The 18,692-nt window shown below is 44.0% G+C and overlaps 1 protein-coding gene across 1 annotated transcript in view; it reads left to right on the top strand.

Annotated features, from left to right (window-relative positions):
• Nucleotides 1-18,692, top strand: part of PTPRN2 (protein tyrosine phosphatase receptor type N2) — a 960,120-nt gene that overhangs the window by 366,268 nt on the left and 575,160 nt on the right. The window contains exon 4 of the mRNA XM_034760012.1: nt 11,439-11,556. Coding sequence (XP_034615903.1) covers nt 11,439-11,556 — 118 coding nt within the window. The remainder of the gene's footprint in view (nt 1-11,438; nt 11,557-18,692) is intronic.

Raw genomic sequence — 18,692 nt, 5'->3', positions numbered from 1 at the left:
TGGACATCAGTGGGAGTTCAGTATGTGTAAGGAGAGAAGTATATCAGAGATAAGATTCATTATGCACTGTACACTCTGAAGGAAGAATTTTGCCGATAGGCATTTAAAAGTGTATGAAGAAAGTTGGAATTTGAGTTGAATTTTCTTGGCTGAATACAACAGGTATTTCTACATAATTCTCTATTTACATAAGCAGCAGTACATTTCTGGCCAACTATACTATGTCACAGGTGCTGTTATAATTCCCAAGGATAAGTGACTTCCAAACTCCTTCCTCTAAGACAGGGATCAGCAACCTTTGGCATGCGGCCTGCCAGGGTAAGCACCCTGGCAGGCTGGGCCGGTTTGTTTACCTGCTGCGTCCGCAAGTTTGGCCGATTGCAGCTCCCACTGGCCGCGGTTTGCCACTCTAGGCCAATGGGGGTGGCAGGAAGTGGTGCGGGCCGAGGGATGTGCTGGCCGCCGCTTCCCATCGCCCCCATTGGCCTGGAGCGGCGAACCGCGGCCAGTGGGAGCTGCAATCGCACATGTGGCAGGTAAACAAACTGGCCCAGCCCACCAGTTACCCTGGTGGGCCGTGGGCCAAAGGTTGCCGATCCCTATTCTAGGAACTAAGAGGGTGTGGCTGATGTGTCCTATTGCTGTCTTGAAACAGAATTGATAAGCTAGAACAGGAAAACAGAGCTGTGAAATTTATGGGTGTCACAGATGACCATGTGGAAAGTGCCATTCATCTTCAGCATTGTAAAATCATCATCATCATTGCCAAGAAAACAGCCTACATTGTGGAATAGGCGAATGAAACTGTGAGTAGGGAGGGAAAGGAGAGCTATGATAGGCAGGGAATGAGCTAGGAAGATAGAGAAAGAGTCAGGTTAATTTTAGAGAAAAGGAATGGAGAGTGAAAGAATGACACCTCCCCCACTCTAGAAAGTGAATTGGAGTCCTCCACTGGAGAGTGGCCAGGAGGACTGCACTTTATGTGTGAGCATTTAATGTATGGATTTCAAGTTGAATTTTTGGTGGGATTGTTGGTTCCCCTCAGAAAATCAGATAGCAGACCCAAATCAATATTTTTGTAGTTCTTTCAATCTCATGATTTTGGGCTGTGAGAGGATGTTGTGGTGTTCTTTAACTCTACGGGTTGGCAGTACTGGTTGCCTATTGAGGTAAAGTGCCTGTGCACATTCCCTTAGGTCAGAGAGTCACATTGGTGGGGATTGGAGGAGGATTAACTATACTTACCAGATACTGAATTTGCCATATGTTTTTGAAAAGTAGCATCGATGAAAAGTTCAGAGTTAGAAGATGAAAATATTTTCCTATATTTTATTTGCTTCCATCAGCTTCACTGATAGAGAAATCATGTCTATTTCTGCTCGTGGGAACTGTCTCTTGCATAAGCCAGTGTCTCAAGATTCATCTGTGTGTCCAATTTTGTGGCATATGCGGGATACATCAGCTTGAATTCTGGAAGAAGTAAATAAAAATAGCTGACAGGAATATTTTTCATCTCTTTTGCTATTTGGAGTCTCATAGGGCCAGAGCTATAAAACTAAAGCAGAGCTCAGGGTCATAGACTCATTGAAGATTAGGGTTGGAAGAGACCTCAGGAGGTCATCTAAATCCAACTCTCTGCTCAAAGCAGGACCAACCCCAACTAAATCATCCCAGCCAGGACTTTGTCAAGCCGGGCCTTAAAAACCTCCAAGGATGGAGATTCCACCACCTCCCTAGGTAACCCATTCCAGTGCTTCACCACCCTCCTAGTGAAATAGTTTTTCCTAACATTCAACCTAGACCTCCTCCACTGCAACTTGAGACCATTGCTCCTTGTTCTGTCATCTGCCACCACGGAAAACACCTAGCTCCATCCTCTTCAGGTAGTTAAAGGCAGCTATCAAATCCCCCCTCACTCTTCTTTTCTGCAGACTAAATAAGCCCAGTTCCCTCAGCCTCTCCTCATAAGTCATGTGCCCCAGCCCCCTAATCATTTTCATTGCTCTCCACTGGACTTTCTCTAGTTTGTCCACATCCTTTCTGTAGTGGGGGGCCCAAAACTGGATGCAGTACTCCAGATGTGGCCTCACCAGTGCCGAATAGAGGGGAATAATCACTTCCCTCGATCTGCTGGCAATACTTCTACTAATGCAGCCCAATATACCATTAGCCTTCTTGGCAACAAGGGCACACTGTTGACTCATATTCAGCTTCTCGTCCACTATAATCTTCGGGTCCTTTTCTGCAGAACTGTCGCTTAGCCAGTCGGTCTCCAGCCTATAGCGGTGCATGGGATTCTTCCTTCCTAAGTGCAGGTTAGGTTGCCTGGGCCCTAGTGCGGCTTAACAAGTTCTTCCCACGCTGTAGCTAAGGGACAGGAGGCAGCTGGGTTATGTTGGTGGCCAGCAGCAGCCTGGAGGTGTTAGCTGCCTTTCGACACTGCAGGCAGGAAGGGACAGGAGGTGCTTCCAGCCATAGGGGGAGATGGGGAGAAATGAGCTCTGCAAAGACAGGGGCCAGATCATCCCTTCCCCACCTCTTCCTGCCCTGCGGCTGGAAGCAGCTCCCATCCCTTCCCTCCTGCACAGTGCCAAAAGGCTGCTGCTGGCCACGTTCTGGTGTGAACCTTGGCAGAAATTGGGGGGGATGGGGGATATGACCTTGCATGCTCCCGCCCACGTGTTGCCTCGGGAAGATGTGGTGCCAGGTACCAGGAGAGGAGGGTCAGGCCCAGCCAGGCATGGAGGGTAGAGAGAGCCGGGCAAGGAGGGTCAGGTCGATCAGTCACACCCTCTTTCCCCCCTCCCCCGGATGAGAGAGGTGTATGGGAGTGTGTGTGTCACCTCTCCCAGTGTGTGTGTGGGGGGTACGGGTGTGTGTGTAACCCCTTTCTGTGTGAATCCTAAAGCTTTAAAGATAAGAAGGTAAATAAAAAGAATCCGACTACGCAGTATTTGTTTTTAATAGGGATCTCAGTCAACTTGATGTTAATTTGAATGTTTGTACTGCATAGTTCTGATTGCCATTGAACTTGCATGAATATGAGTAATTTTACCAGGTGTCCCGTATTCAGCATAGGGAAATATGGTCACCCTAGTTACAACCGTTGCCATTGGTGACAGTTAGATCTAAGGTACAAATTGACCTGGGTTAAGTGACTGTTCTCTTGGATCTGGAAGCAACCTGAATATTTTGTGGTCTTTGATGTATAGCAGCCAACTGTCACAGAGTCAAGCTTGCCTGTGTGGCAAGATAGATTGGAATGTCCAAGGGGACTATCTGTGACTCCATGGTAAGACTGTTATAGCGATCCAGGAGTCCACATTTGTTATTGAGTTGGCGAAATCTAATTATAGAACATGCACCCAGTTTGGGGTATCTGCCTTGCTTCTTGACAGTCTACCCTGAGGTTGGCCCTCATGGTGATGAGCCAATCCAGACAGGATGACAGTCTTAATTATGGAGAGACTACCACTTGTCCATAATAAAACAAAACACACCTCAGATTGGAACTGTGATGCTTTAGCCCCAAAAGCAGAGCTCCCAATAACATCAATTGTCAAAAAGTCTCAATGGACATTCATGGGAGCAAGACTAGGCACATGATGCCTATTAAAATTGAAGGAGACAGTACTGGGACTCAAAATACGCACAACAAAATCATTATTAACTTTTTGTAACCAGCAGCAATTTTTTTTCAAATATAACTGGTGATCAAAATTAGAAGGAGATTTAATGCTGTGGCAAGTGTGACAGATCAGTAACCAGATGTTTTTAACCTAAAGGGAGACAACAGCAAGGTAGTTTTTAGTGAACTGTAACTTGAAAATACTTTGAAAAATTTTCTTCAAACTTTGTAGTAAGTTTGACTTCACAACAAATCTGTTCATTTTCAGGCCAAATTTATATTTCAAGCCCGATATATCAACCCCTTTATAAAATAGGGCTTATAATAATAGTTGCAGCCTTACCTGTGTGGAGAGAGGTGGTTATTGCCTCTTCACAATTATTATTGCCATTAACCTGCCAGTGAGGGTTGTATTGCAAAATCGCTATTAGAAAAAGTCCTGGTTTTCTTTTATTGTAATGGAAAACATCTTTGGCTGCATTCATAGGTCGACAATGTGGCACTTGAAAGCATGAATCTTGCTATAGATACAGCAGCCCAGGCAGTAAAATTGCAATTGAGAGCAAACCAGTATTAAAATATGTGAACATCACTGGATATGTCCTTGAGCTCTGAAAATGGAGGCCTGGGATGAGAACAAGTGCTGCTCCTCTAGGGAACCTGGAAAGGCAGCCTGGAGAAAGTTATGTCTATATGTTGACCTGTCTGTGAAAATAGGGATGAAAGCCAATTCACACACAATTCTACAGACATTCCGGAAGCTGAAGAAGGCATTAACAATTTGCAACACATAGCATGGGTGCTGAAATTCTCTGAGCTCTACAATGGAGAGTTTCCTGACTGAAGAAAGAAGCTCAGAGAAAAATGTAAAAATAACAAGGAGTCCTTGTGGCAGCTTAGACTAACAAATTTATTTGGGCATAAACTTTCGTGGGATATAACCCACTTCATCAGATGCATGGAGCGGAAAATACAGTAGGCAGGTATAAATATACAGCACATGAAAAGATGGGAGTTACCTTACCAAGTGTAGGGGGTCAGTGCTAACAAGGCCAATTCAATTAGGGTGGATGTGGCCCATTCCCAACAGTTGACAAGATGGGGTGAATATCAACAGAGGGAAAATTACTTTTTGTAGTGCTAACGAGGCCAATTCAATCACTATATGCTGCATCAGGACAAAAAGGAAAATATAACTAAAAAGTGGAAAATAATTTAATGTCACAACTGAAAAATAGAATCAAATAAGTAACATGCAGTAGCTTCAACGTTGAGGTTTGCTGGTCTTTGTGGTTGGCAGGGAGAGAGGAGGAGTGTTTCTGACAAAGAAGGATCAGGTTTTAGTTTATAGATTGCTGCCAATATATAATAATCTCCTGTCACTTTGAATGGACTTGATATGGAAAAATCACTTTGTTGCCAATATATTGATGCAGAACTAATTATTTTGGATTTCAATTGGCACAAAAGCCGAAGTAATCCCATCACATTATCCACTCAGGTTCATTTGACTTGCTCTCAGACTCTTGGACGTAGCCCTGAGAATTTCACCCTCAGTGTTAAGGAAAAGCATCAGTAGTATGAACGGGCAGATTCAATGGGCCAGATCCTCATCTGGTGTGAATTGACACAGTTCCATTAACTTAGACTGAACGATGCTGATTTACACCAGCATGTCTTTTCAAACGTAGACATTATGGTTTTCCTTCGTAGGCCAACACAGTATGACATTAATACAAGAAATAGGCAGATTTTACATTCCGAATGAGAAATGGTTTTGGGATGGAAGGGCAATAGAGGGATGTATTGAGCAGTGAGTGATCACATTTTGAAAATGTTAACATTGCTTTTCTATTAGCCCAGGAGTGTGGTTAGTGGGCTTGGTGCTCAGTGGAGTGGTGTAACTAAGCATAGCTCCACTGAAGTCAATGAAGCGATGCTGATTTACATCAGCTCAGGATGTGGTCCAGTATATTTAGATGGCCACCTAGTGTTACTAGGACAGGAGGCAGAGAACAACAGAGACATGGAAGTTAGTTACAAAATGTAAAAATCAGACAAGGAAAATATGGATTCGATGAATTGTGATTATTTTTTAATAATTCTGTAAATTTGGATGGTAACTAGTGTGGGGGCAATAGCAAATCATGTAAGATAAAAATGAAACTGCAATACAATTGTGAAGATAACTCTGAGTTCATACTCGCGGGGTCAGATTCTGATATTGTCCATGCTAGTGTAAATCTCCAGTACCCAGAGTATCTTCAAACTATAGCACAGCCATTGTTTTTAAGTTCATGTTATGTTTACAATTTTTCAATACTTAAATTGGATACCCTTTGGGACAGAGCCTGTGTCTGCACAGTCAGTGTTCAGTGCCTAGCACAACAGGAGCCTAGCGGGTGTCTCTGGGTGCTACTATAATATAAATAATAATAGCAATGATTTGTGTTTAATTCTGCAGTGAAAAGGAAATACCTAGGGAGATCCTCTGATGGTAATATGGGAAGGACCAGACTGATCTCTGTTACTTCCAGAATTACATTGATGTAACTCACTCACTTTGATGGGCAGCTCAAGTTCTGCAGAGCTACTCCAGATTCTCGCAGCTGTGAGAGAGATCAGCTTCAGGCTTTCAGTGACTCTGGCTTGTCATTTCTTTTCAACATAAATTTAGATTGTGGATTTTCAATTTTGGAAAAATAGAAGCAAATCCTCTACTACCTCACCCAGGAAGAGGAAATACGTGTTTTTCTTCCATGAGGAAAAAGAATATCAGACCTGTGGCTTTCGCCCAAACCTCCTTCCCTCACAATATTACTCAGGAGAGATCTTGCAACAATTAAATCACCTCCCAGTATCATTCTGTCACAAGAGTGCACAATGGGTGTGTATAGGTTTTCATTCTCCATCTGTGGGAATTCACAGTTAGAAAATACACAGCCTAGACGGAGCTCCAGCAGGGACAGTTAATCGGTAGCTGGGTGTCCCACAGTACAGTCCCATTTTAGTGACATGGAAGTAATGTGTGTACAACAGCACCACTGTGATCCTGCTCAGCCAGCAGAGTTAAATTGTTATAATTGGGTTGTGAGCCAGGAGCAGACGCTAGGTGTGGTGTTATAGACAAAGGGAACAGGAAATTGCCATACGGCGTCATACACTGCTTCTCAACATTAATTTTGATTGCAGCTGTCAGCTTGGTATTAGAACTCTTCCATGTGTTATTTTATTGAGCTCAGCATGTGGGAGAGAATGTTTTTTATACTGAAACAAACCTGAAACATGATTGGCATAAGGTTAGCTTTAGACATCACTGCAATTCCTGAGATAGTTGCACTAAAAAAAGAAAAAAGTGCAATATTGACTAAAAGGTAAAGAGAGAAGATTTTCCTGAACAAATAAAGATTTGTTCCTCACCACTCTCTCGTGCAGCACCCCTATCTGACTTAGAAAGAAGTGTAGAGATTCAAGAATGGAGATTCTCTTTTTGTTTTTAAACTCCAGACAAGACACCTCTTTTTTAATGCCTCAGTTGTATTCTTTCACACCTCTACTACTTGTAATAGTTTGTAATGCTTTGTGAAAAAATGCTAATTTAATGCAATGGAAGGAAGAAAATAATCCTAGATTCCACGACAGACATAATTATGATGACCACTAAAAAGTAAGATTACAATTCTTTATTGTCCTGTGGTATTATTTGCCATGGGGGGCTGACTTTTGACAAGGACTGTGTAGATGAAAGCTTGTTGAAATGGCTATTAACTATATTGACATATAAGTCCGTGGATATAAATAGACACATAGAGGTGAGTTTTGTATCTCTTTGCGGGTATTGCAGATGAATCCTGGGCTTTGTTTCTAGAGAAGTGTGTGTGTGTACATCTATTCCAGTGGTTCTCAGCCAGGGGTATGCATACCCCTGCGTTATGCAGAGGTCTTCCAGGGGGTATCAACTCATCTAGATGAGTGTGTCTCAACTTGGAGGTTGTGACCCCCAGATTTAGAGGGGTTGCAAGTGCAGGGCTGGTGTTAGGGGGTGGCAAGCAGGGCAACTGCCCAGAGCCTCATGCCACAGGGTGCCATGCAAAGCTAAATTACATGCTTCAGCCCTGGGTGGTGGGGCTCTGGCTTCATCCCCACCACTTGGGGCTCTGACTTCAGACATGGCTTGCAAGTATAAAACAGTTTCAAGTATCCACTGAAATGTAAGTACAATATTTATATTTAAAGCATTTCATAAGTATTTGGTAAAAATGAGAAAGTGAGCAATTTTTCAGTAATAGTGTGCTGTGACACTTTTGTATTTTTATATGTAGTTTTGTAAGCAAATAGTTTTTAAGTAAGGTGAAACTTGGGGTATGCAAGACAAAACAGACTCTTGAAAGGGGTACAGCAGTCTGGGAAAAAATGAAAACCACTGCTCTATTCCATAATCTTAGTTTAAAACTAAGAGCTTGATATTCCCACATTTGTTCATGCAAGTAGACTTCAATGGGGCTTTTTTGTATTGGATAGCAGTTGCAGGATGGGTCCTTAATTCTTTTGGAAGCACTTGTTAAAATGTACAGACATTTTCTTAAATGATCTGTTTTACCAACATTAATGCCTTTCATATAAATTTATATCTGGCTGATCCATTGTGCTGAATATCTACAACAGGGGTCGGCAACCTACGGCACACATGCCAAAGTTGGCACGTGAGCCGATTTTTCCTGGCACGCGGCATGGGCTGAGCCGCTCAGCCCCGCCGCCACTCTGGAGTTCTCGCTGCCAGCTGCCGGCTCCTGTGGGACCCGCCGTGGGTCCAACTCAGAACCTGCTGCTGGCCTGGGGGGAAGGAATCCCAGGCTGGCAGTGGGCTGAGACCCTGGCTGGCAGGAGCCGCCGGTGAAAACCCCAGAGCCGCGGCGGGCTGAGCCGCTCAGCCCGCCCCGCTCTGGAGTTCCCACTGCCGGCTCTTGCCATCCGGGGTCCCCCCGGGTCCAACTCAGCACCCGCTGCTGGCCTGGGGTTCCTTCCCCCAGGCTAGCAGCGGGCTGAGATCCCAGCTGGCAGGAGCCTGCAGCCGAAACCCCAGAGCGGTTGGTTGGGCTGAGCCGCTCAGCCCGCCCTGCTCTGGAGTTCCCGCTGCTGGCTCCTGCCAGCCGGGGTCCCCGCGGGTCCCACTCAGCACCCGCTGCCGGCCTGGGTTAAGGAACCCCAGGCTGGCAGCGGGCTGAGACCTCAGCTGGCAGGAGCTGGGGGCAGAAACCCCAGAGTGGTGGCAGGCCGAGCCAGTTGCTGCTCTGGGGTTCTGGCTGCTGGCCCCTCGCCAGCAGGGGTCTCTACCGTGCAGCTCCACTGACCTTGCTTCCGGTTAGAGGCTCTCTTGCAGACAGGATCTAGGACTCCAGCCCTGCTCAGGCCTACCAGCCACCTACTCCACTCACCTCAGCTGCCAATCTTGGTTTCCAGCCCTTGCTCATCCTGCTTTTGGGCCTGGAGTCCCAGCAGGCCACCCTTTACATATAACAGTAGTTTGGTTATATATTATAGACTTATAGAGAGACCTTCTAAAAAGCGTTAAAATGTATTACCGGAACGCGAAGCCTTAAATTAGAGTGTATAAATGAAGATTCGGCACACCACTGCTGAAAGGTTGCCGACCCCTGATCTACAATCACCTAGACTTGATTTTCTTCTTAGTTTTCCATTCTAAATGACTTTGTAAAAACAGTTCTAAGCAATTGTGGAAAAAACTTGAACACATTAGGCACATTAATCCTAAAATAATTTAATACCATGTAACAATTACTATAAAACCACGGTGACTCATTCTTTCTGTATTCAGCTAAGAATACATTTTCTGAGCAATCTTAGGTTTAAACGTCTGCAAATGATTTGAATCCTGCCCCTGACAGTTCAGCTTTTGAAAAGGTGGGATTTGCATTTGAAAAGGCTGCAACAGATCTCAGAAAGTATTGGACTCCCCCACCCCCCCCCAGGGTTCAAAATCATTTAGAGTAGCTATAAACATCAGAGATGTTTTTAAATAAAGTATTTCCACAGCAAAATTGTGTATAATTTTATTCTGAGGATGGGAGAGGGAGGAGGAAATGGACAACGGATCCATTATGTGCCAAATAGTTTTATTTATTTGCAAAACCCTTATACTACCCCAATGCTTCCAAGGATTTCGTTCAACTTTCCATTAACAAAAATTAAATTTCCAGCTCCAAAGAGGAACTTCACTGACAAGGAAACATTTCCAAACATTGTAACTATGCACTTCTCCACCCCCCATCCCACTTTGTACTTCAACAAGTCCCATATTCAACAAGGTATTTACGCAGAAGCCCAATGCCTATTCTACACTAGAAAATATTTCCTGTTAGCTGTACAGGCCAACCTGTCCTATAACAAGACACATCTTAGACTAGCAAAAAAGTGCTTTCATCGGTGTAGCTTATACTGGTTTGGTGAGTGAAATAAGCCATACTGACAAAAGCACTTTTATGCTGATATAAGTGTTACACTAAGGCTTTTGATGATATAGATATGTTGCAAAATTGTCACATACCTAACTGACATTGCTATACCAGCAAATGTTTCTAGTGGAGCCCTAGCCTAACATGAATGGTCACGCAGAAAATGCCTTGGTGAATCCAGGTTATGATGCATTTCAGTTGAACTTTACAAACATTTGTTAAGCCTTACAATATATGTGTGAGATTGGTAACTGTTATACACAGAAATACTGCTGCCAAGTCCAACCCGAAGCACTAGAAAGCACTCCCTCCTATATGTGGGCAGGTTATAGGTGCTAGAGAACATTTATAACAAGACTATTCCTTACAATGATCACAGTACTTGATTAAATGGGTACATGTAAATTCGTAACAGCCTTTATTGAGGTTTATGGTTCTGTGTAACTGTGCAAGGCATAAAAGTAGAATATTTCTGTAGTTATATGACATTTAGTTATTAAATAATTACAGTAATTGCATGGGGTATTTTTACAAACTAAAGTATTACCATAACATCTAAAATTTACAAATTGGATAACAATTATTCTTGGATTTATATCATTATTCCAAGCATAATTACCATGTGATCAGCAGTGCATTTAATTAATGCATAATCACATGGAAGTTACCTTCATAACAAAATTCATCCTTGTTATAAAGCTCTTTGTCATAACATTTGACTATAAAGATAACAGAAAATGGCCCCCAGATGAGGTACATGAAACCTCACAACAATTGCTTCCACTGAAACACTATCCCCTTCCCATTCTAAATGGTTGGCTTTACAGGAGGAGGTTGTAGGGCAAGGGCAGTGTATTGTATAAATGGTGAGGTGCAGAGAAGTGAGTAAATCACCTGTGAGAAGTAACTTTCCATTATTTACTACCATTCAAGTTGAAAGCTCTTTCACAATAGTTGAGCTAGAAATAACTGATCTCAACAACTAACCCAAAATAACTCTTTATTATACAGTAAAGCTGGCTTCTAGCACCTTAGAGTCTAGCCACACTAAAATTCTATTAAGTATAATCTCTTCTTAAACCTCATCACAACACCCACTGTCTTCCTAGAGGAGAACACTCCAACAGGATCAGTATTTCTGTAAGAGTATTTAGAAAGGCCTGATTAATAAAAGTGTCAGCAGGACAGGGGAACCTGCAGTTTGGCTCCTGGAGTATGCAGAATGAAAAACATTTCAGCAAACAGCGCTTCTATCTATAGTTGTTTGCATAAAGACAGGTTTTTGCCAAACTTTGCAAGTTGGATTTGTTCTTTATGAGTCTGTCCTTATTTAACAGGTTTTACCTGGCAAGATGATTACATGCAGCACGTTATTGCCCTGGAACTCTCAAACATTCATAAAATCCACCACTGGCGCCCTGATTCATTTATATCTGATGGATCTGACACACTAAGGTAAGTCGTCCGTGATGTTATGTGCCATAGTGGTGGGTTTACAGGTGTGGAGAAACGGAATGTCCTGGAGACCAAATTCTTATGCAAATCACTAAATACTGTCCACAGGATGAGCAGAAACTAGTGGTCAACAGGATTTTAGAAGGTTGGTAAGAAACAGGGGTGAGAATGAGTGAACACTGCAGACATCTTGAATCTGAATACTTATAGGATAGAAAAATGTTGGTGGCAAACATATTTCCCTTATCCTCTCCATCGATTGCACTGATATCAGAGAGAAATTGGAATAGCCAGACCAGACCTGTGGCTCATCTTGTCCAATATCTGGTCTCCGATAGTGCTCAGTACCAGCTGCTTAAGGGGGAGGAATAGGAAACTTTATAACAGACAGTTATAAAATAACCTGCCCATAGGAGAACTTTTTTCTGGAGTGAGCTTATAGAAGTTTCAGTTGAGATAGTCTTGAATAACATAAAAATAGCAATTTTTAAAATCATTGTGACAGTACACTTCAAGTGGTCCAATAACGTGAACGTTTAACTTAATACATTAGCATATAAGCATGTTTTGAATAAGATACTGAACAATAATACATTGAATGGCTAATAAGAACTAAAGGAGGCCTATACATGTTAAATAAAATTGCTATTGTTTCTCAGTGGCTTACCATGCATTGTAATGTCAGCAATTATTTTGAATTATTAAGGAGGAATTTTGGTTCTCTTTTAAAACAAGTATTGATGTCCTGATCCTACAAACTCTTACATGAGGTAAGTCAATATAAGCCAGATTTTTGAAAGGGCCAGGTTTTAGGTGCTCAGCATTCATTATTGGAAATTCATTTTCAAAATGTCCCAGTTCTTACCTAAGCACCTAAAGAAGGGCCAGATTTTTAAAAGGTGCTACGTATTCAGTAGCCACTGATGTGACATTTATGACCGGATTTTCAGATTTATTATTATTTATTGTTTGTATGATCATAGCACCTAGGAGCCCCCGTCATGGACCAGGACCCCATTGTACTAGGTACAAACCCAGAACAAAATGACAGTCCATGAAGCTCTCAGCGTCTGGCATGCTGAGCCCTTGAAAGTATGGCCCAGCATGTCACCAGTTTAAAGTGTGTGTTGATTTTCAGGTTGTCTATTTTCAATACATACTGTACATTAGTTAATATATTTTATGTATTTTTTTATCTGCAATGATCTCATTTCTCCTGCCTCTCTCTCATTTATTTTATTTTTTAACTCTGTGGGTATTACTCTAGGCTCCTTGAAGCAGCAGTTCTGAACACTGTTGTCAAAACCAATTAAATAATGATATATGCCCTTAATGTATATATCTAATTATTAGGGCTGTCAGTTAACTGCAGTTAATTCAAGTGATCAATGCAAAACAAATTAACTAGATTAAAAAAATAAGTTGCAATTAATCACAATTTTAATCACACTGTTAAACAATAATTAGAATACTAATTTAAATATATTACAGATATTTTGGATGTTTTTCTACATTTTCAAATATATTGATTTCAATTATAACACAATACAAAGTGTACAGTGCTCACTTTATATTATTATTTTATTACAAATATTTGCACTGTAAAAAAGAAACAAAAGAAATAGTATTTTTCAATCCACTTCATACGAGTCCTGTAGTGCAATTTCATTATTGTGAAAGTGCAGCTTGCAAATGTAGAATATTTTTTACATAACTGCACTCAAAAATAAAACAATGTAAAACTTTAGAGCCTACAAATCCACTCAGTCCTACTTCTTGTTCAGCCAATTGCTAAGACAAACAAGTTTGTTTACATTTATGGGAGATAAGGCTGCCTGTTTCTTATTTACAATGTCACCTGAAAGTGAGAACAGGCGTTCACATGGCACTGTTGTATCTGGCGTTGCAAGGTATTTACATGCCAGAAATGCTAAACATAAGTATGCCACTTCATGCTTTGACCACCATTCCAGAGGACATGCTTTCATGCTGATGACGCTCACTAAAAAATGCGTTAATTAAATTTGCGACTGAACTCCTTGGGGGAGAATTGTATGTCTCCTGCTCTGTGGTTTCACCCACATTCTGCCATATATATATATATATTATGGCAGTCTCGAATGACGAACCAGCATATGTTGTTTGATTTAAGAACACTTTCACCGCAGATTCAGAGGTGAAAGTAATTTACAGGACTTACCGGTACTGCTGGAGTCTTGAGGGGTGCATGGCCTCATCCGGACGAGGCGTGGCCTCTCAAGATTTAAAGGCCCTGGGGCACCGGCTGTGGCTGGGAGCCCCAGGGCCTTTAAATCAACCCGGGGCTCCCAACTGCAGAGGTGGCTGGGAGCCCCCGGGGCTCAGGGGCAAATTAAAGCGGCAGGGAGCTCCGAGCCCTTTAAATCCCCGCCGCGGAAGCCGGTGCGGTCCAGCATGGCGTACTGGCTCTTGCCGGTATGCCGTACCGTCCCGTACCGTCTTACTTTCACCTCTGTGCAGATTTGACAAAACACAAAGAAGGTACCAATATGAGATTTTTAAAGATAGCTACAGCACAGGATCCAACATTTAAGAATCTGAAGTGTCTTCCAAAATCTGAGAGTGATGAGATGTGGAACATGCTGTCAGAAGTCTTAAAAGAGCAACACTCCGATGCAGAAGCTACAGAACCTGAACCACCAAAAGGGAAAATCAACCGTCAGTTGGTGGCATCTGACTCAGGTGATGAAAATTAATATGCGTCAGTCCACATTGCTTTGGATCGTTATCAAGCAGAACTCGTCGTCAGCATGGACGCATGTACTCTGGAAGTCGTCAAAAAGTACAATTAATGCTGTATTTAACATAATTTGAGACGATTCCCATCTCCTTAAGAAAAAGAGAAATTTGTTTTCGTCATCAAGTGAGTGTTAATACAACTGCCAGAAGCAGGAGTTTGTAAGGGCTAATCTAAATTCTGTTTTCAGATATGTATGTGCAGTTCCCAGTGACTTCAGTGGGCAGAATTTGGTCTTGCATTTCTGTTTTCATTCCCTTTCTTCTTAAAGTAAATGAAGAAAGGAGAAGAATGATGTTGCAGATTAACTGAGGGATGAGAGGATCATTTGGCATTGATAGATCATTGGGATGGCTTCTGTGATGAGAACCCCTTTGGATTAGTTGGTTCTCACTGAAGCAGAAGTTGTACTGACTTACTAGATTCAAAACTGGCAGAAATTTTAGACTGGCTTTCAAGTTAGATGGAAAAGGAGGAGTGGTGTGTGTGTGTGTGTGCGTGTGTGTGTGTGTGCGCGCACAGGTGTAGTTTAACTCAGATAATCTGACCTGGACATCCAACCTGCATGACAAGGCAGAATGTAGAGTTCTGGAACAAGAGAAGGGTATTTTGAGGTACCAGAATGTTTACATGGGGAAGCAAGTAGCATGGGAAACTAGCAAGAACTACAGTAAATTTATAGTAGTGCCCCCATAGTCATCTCTGCAGAAATCGCCTGAGTCCCCACAATCAGCGTATCTCGTTTGACACCAGTGGTGAAAGCAAACACATACCTTTTGCTGGGTAAAAGCAACACAAAGCTGCTCTAAACTCTGCAAGTTTGGCCAGTGGCGGATTCCCGGACGCGAGAACTGAAGAAGTCAGCCATAAAGTTGCCTTCTAATATCTTCCTTGCAAGCTCTGGTGTAGTTCGTGTTCTGAGATGGGGGAGCACATTGGGGCTGCACCTCATTGCACTGCAGAAATTCCAGGCAGTGCTGTGACTTACTGGCAGCTTGGGACAGATTGCCATATCCTATGCAGGCCTCCATTGCTCTGTAAACTACATAATCTTTCTCGCCCCCACACTGTGAGTTCTGCCTGCACCTATTAGAATCTCATATGCCTGACCTGTCTGTTCAGAGACCCTGTACTTGTGCATTGGCTCTGGGCCTTCTCCCCTACTTTCTTGGAATTGTGGTTCCAGTGAAACGCTGCTGCCAAGTGCAGCCATCTGCTGAGGGCTTATATAATTGAGACAGCTGCCTCCCGTGTGGCTCCTCATGGCACCGGATCACACTACAGGCAGCCTGCCTCAGTTTCCCCTCTTGGACTGTTCCAATAAAACTGCCTTTTATGCTTTTTCTTTTATCAAAAATACCCCTCCTTGATGACTAAGTTTGTTACTATAAAATAAACTGCAAATAAAACTCAAAATACCAAAATAAAGTCCATTCCTAACTCCACACAAGCCCTAAGTCTTCCTCCTCTCAGACCTTCCTGCTTGGGGCAACTCTCCTGATCTCAAGGTTTTCTCTGCAGAAGCCTTTTCCCATTGTCTGCATAATCTTCATGAGCCGGCCACCTGCTGCCCTTTAGAGGGAATTACCTGATTTAATGCATTCAGCACAGGTATGCCTTATTCTGTAATCAAGCTTGGTTAGTCTAGGATTACCATAAGTTTTCCCAGATACTTCCTTTTTTTTTGCTCTTCTGCCCTCTGTCTGAGCGGATTTTTCAAACAAGAGGAAATGTCTGGGATTTTTGTGGAGCAGACATTACAGCTCAGAAAGAGCTGGCTGTGCGTCCTGATTGGTCCCTCCGCTGCTGCCGTAGCTGACAAATCCCACCCACCCAGGCCCCGGCTCCCAGTCCTAGGGAGGGGGAGAGGCAGGGAGGACCTGGCTGATGGCAGGCGCTACATGCCAGGTCTGTGCCAGTCACCCTACCACCATGATGGAGTGACACTGCCCCTACCGTGAGAGTAAGGCTGCAGTACCCTCTCCAGCATCCCCCAAATACCCCCTCCCAGTACACACACAGCCCTCCAGAAACCCCCAACTGTACCCACCCCTATCATCTCTCCCTTCCCCCCCAGCAGTGTCCTCTTTTTGGTAACCCTATAGTCCCAGCCCTTAAGGGGCGAACCACCCTGCTATAGCATGTCATAAGAGTTATGTGGCCTGAGTCTGAAGTCACTTACACCAGTGTAACTCCATCAACTATGGTGGGATTACTTCAGACTTCCACCCCTAAAGCTGAGATCAGAATTAAGGGCAGGACACTTGATTTTTAGATATAAACATGACAGGCTACAGCTTTGTGTGAGGGATCACTGTTCACAAACCTAGGCCCATATGTCCACAGGAAGTGCCCAGATTGTGACTGCCACCCAACATCTCTCTAAGAACTCTGGCCCATTAAAGGCTCTGTCCATGAAGCTCCTCAGTGGAGTGAACATCCAGCCCCACTGATTGGCCCAGACATGCGACTTACGCCAGAAGGACGCACAGGAAGTTGTCTGAGCAACGGCATAAACTTCTGATCTATTGCTGTCCTGGACCCTAACTCTGGTTGGATCCTGGCACTGTTCCCTGACTCCACTTTGATCCTTGATACTGGCATCTGACTCTGACTTGACCCCAGTGCTGTTCCCTGGTTCCTGACTCCAGTGCTGACCCATAGTATGACTCCTCACACTGATTCCGGCTCAACCTTTGGCATAACTCCTGACCTCAGCTCTGGCCCTTACCTTGGTGTGATCCTGACCCAACTCCAACTCTGACTCTGGCTTCGGTTCCTGACTGCTGACCCTGGCTATGACCACTAGGCCTGACCACCAGTTCCCTGGTTTCCACGCTTTGTCAATTAATAAATAAAACTCAGCATGGTGGTACTCTTCCAAGCTCTGCCTTCAATATAAACTCCACCTGTGTGAGTCCAAAAAGTGAGGACTGGTCTACACTGAAAACTACATTGGCATAGCTGCAAAAAGAACATGAGTACTTGTGGCACCTTAGAGACTAACAAATTTATTAGAGCATAAGCTTTCGTGGGCTACAGCCCACTTCTTCGGATGCATATAGGCCTCTCAGAGTTGGTAAGACAACTCCCACCTGTTCATGCTCTCTGTATGTGTGTATATATATATTCTTACCAACTCTGAGAGGCCTATATGCATCCGAAGAAGTGGGCTGTAGCCCACGAAAGCTTATGCTCTAATAAATTTGTTAGTCTCTAAGGTGCCACAAGTACTCATGTTCTTTTTGCGGATACAGACTAACACAGCTGCTACTCTGAAACCTATCAAAATTGGCATAGCTGTGTCTCTCAGGTGAGTGAAAAAAACCACACCCATGAGAGACATAGCTATGCCAGTCTAACCCCAGTATAGACAGTGCTCGGTCGATAGACGAATTCTTTCATTGACCTAGCTACCATCTCTCGGGGACGTGGATTACTACAGGTACAGAAGAACCCCTCCCGTTGCTACAGTGAGTGTCTACATTGAAGCGCAGCTGCAGCTGTGCCACAGTAGCAATTTACATGTAGTCATACCCATATGTAAGCAGGGGAACGGGCCTGCTTCCTGGCTTACACACTACCCTGGTGAAATGGGCTAGCAAAAGGATCTGAGTCCTCACTCCCACTTCCTTTACCCAGAGGCCTGCCTGACCTCAAGGGCTCCCCTTCCACTCTCCTGTGTGGCCGAGTTCTTGTAACCCCAACAAGATTGGGCCCAGGATTCCTGGGGGGGGCTTGACCCCCATCCTTGTTACGGTCACTTAGGGCAGGGGCTAGAGTGTCCCCACTCTGGGGTGCTCTCTCTGCACTGGTCGCTTCCCTGACCCACAGATCAGTACATACAGTTCAAAGCAAATACAATTTATTAAACAGCAATCAATTTTTTTTAAAAAAGGAAGAAATGAGAGGGTTAAAGGAAAACACATAACCCCGCTCTGTGGCACGTGGACATCACAGCCAGCATCTCTGGAATGTCAGGGCAGTTCACAGTCTGTTCCTCCCAAGTCTCAGGCCTCCTTCTCAGGCCCTGGCTCTGCTGCAGAGACGCTGTGGGTCGGACACTTGCTCTGGCGGAGGCCACGTGCTCTCAGGCTCTAGGTGGCAGGGCTATTCTTCCCAGCATTGCCCCGCCCGGTCGGGGTTATGATTCCTAGGGTTACCATACGTCTGGATTTTCCCCGGACATGTCCGGCTTTTGGGGGTTCAAATCCCCGTCCGGGGGGAAATCCCCAAAAGCCGGGCATGTCCGGGAAAATCGGGAGGGAGGGAGGGCTCCGCCGGGGCCTCTTTCGCTGGGGTCGGCGGTGCGGGGCCGCTGGGCCGGTGCGGGGCCGGGCCGGGGTCGCGGGGCCGGGGG

Source organism: Trachemys scripta, chromosome 2 (assembly GCF_013100865.1).
Source record: "Trachemys scripta elegans isolate TJP31775 chromosome 2, CAS_Tse_1.0, whole genome shotgun sequence".
Classification (NCBI taxonomy): Eukaryota; Metazoa; Chordata; order Testudines; family Emydidae; genus Trachemys; species Trachemys scripta.
This window is presented reverse-complemented; position numbering and strand designations above follow the sequence as displayed.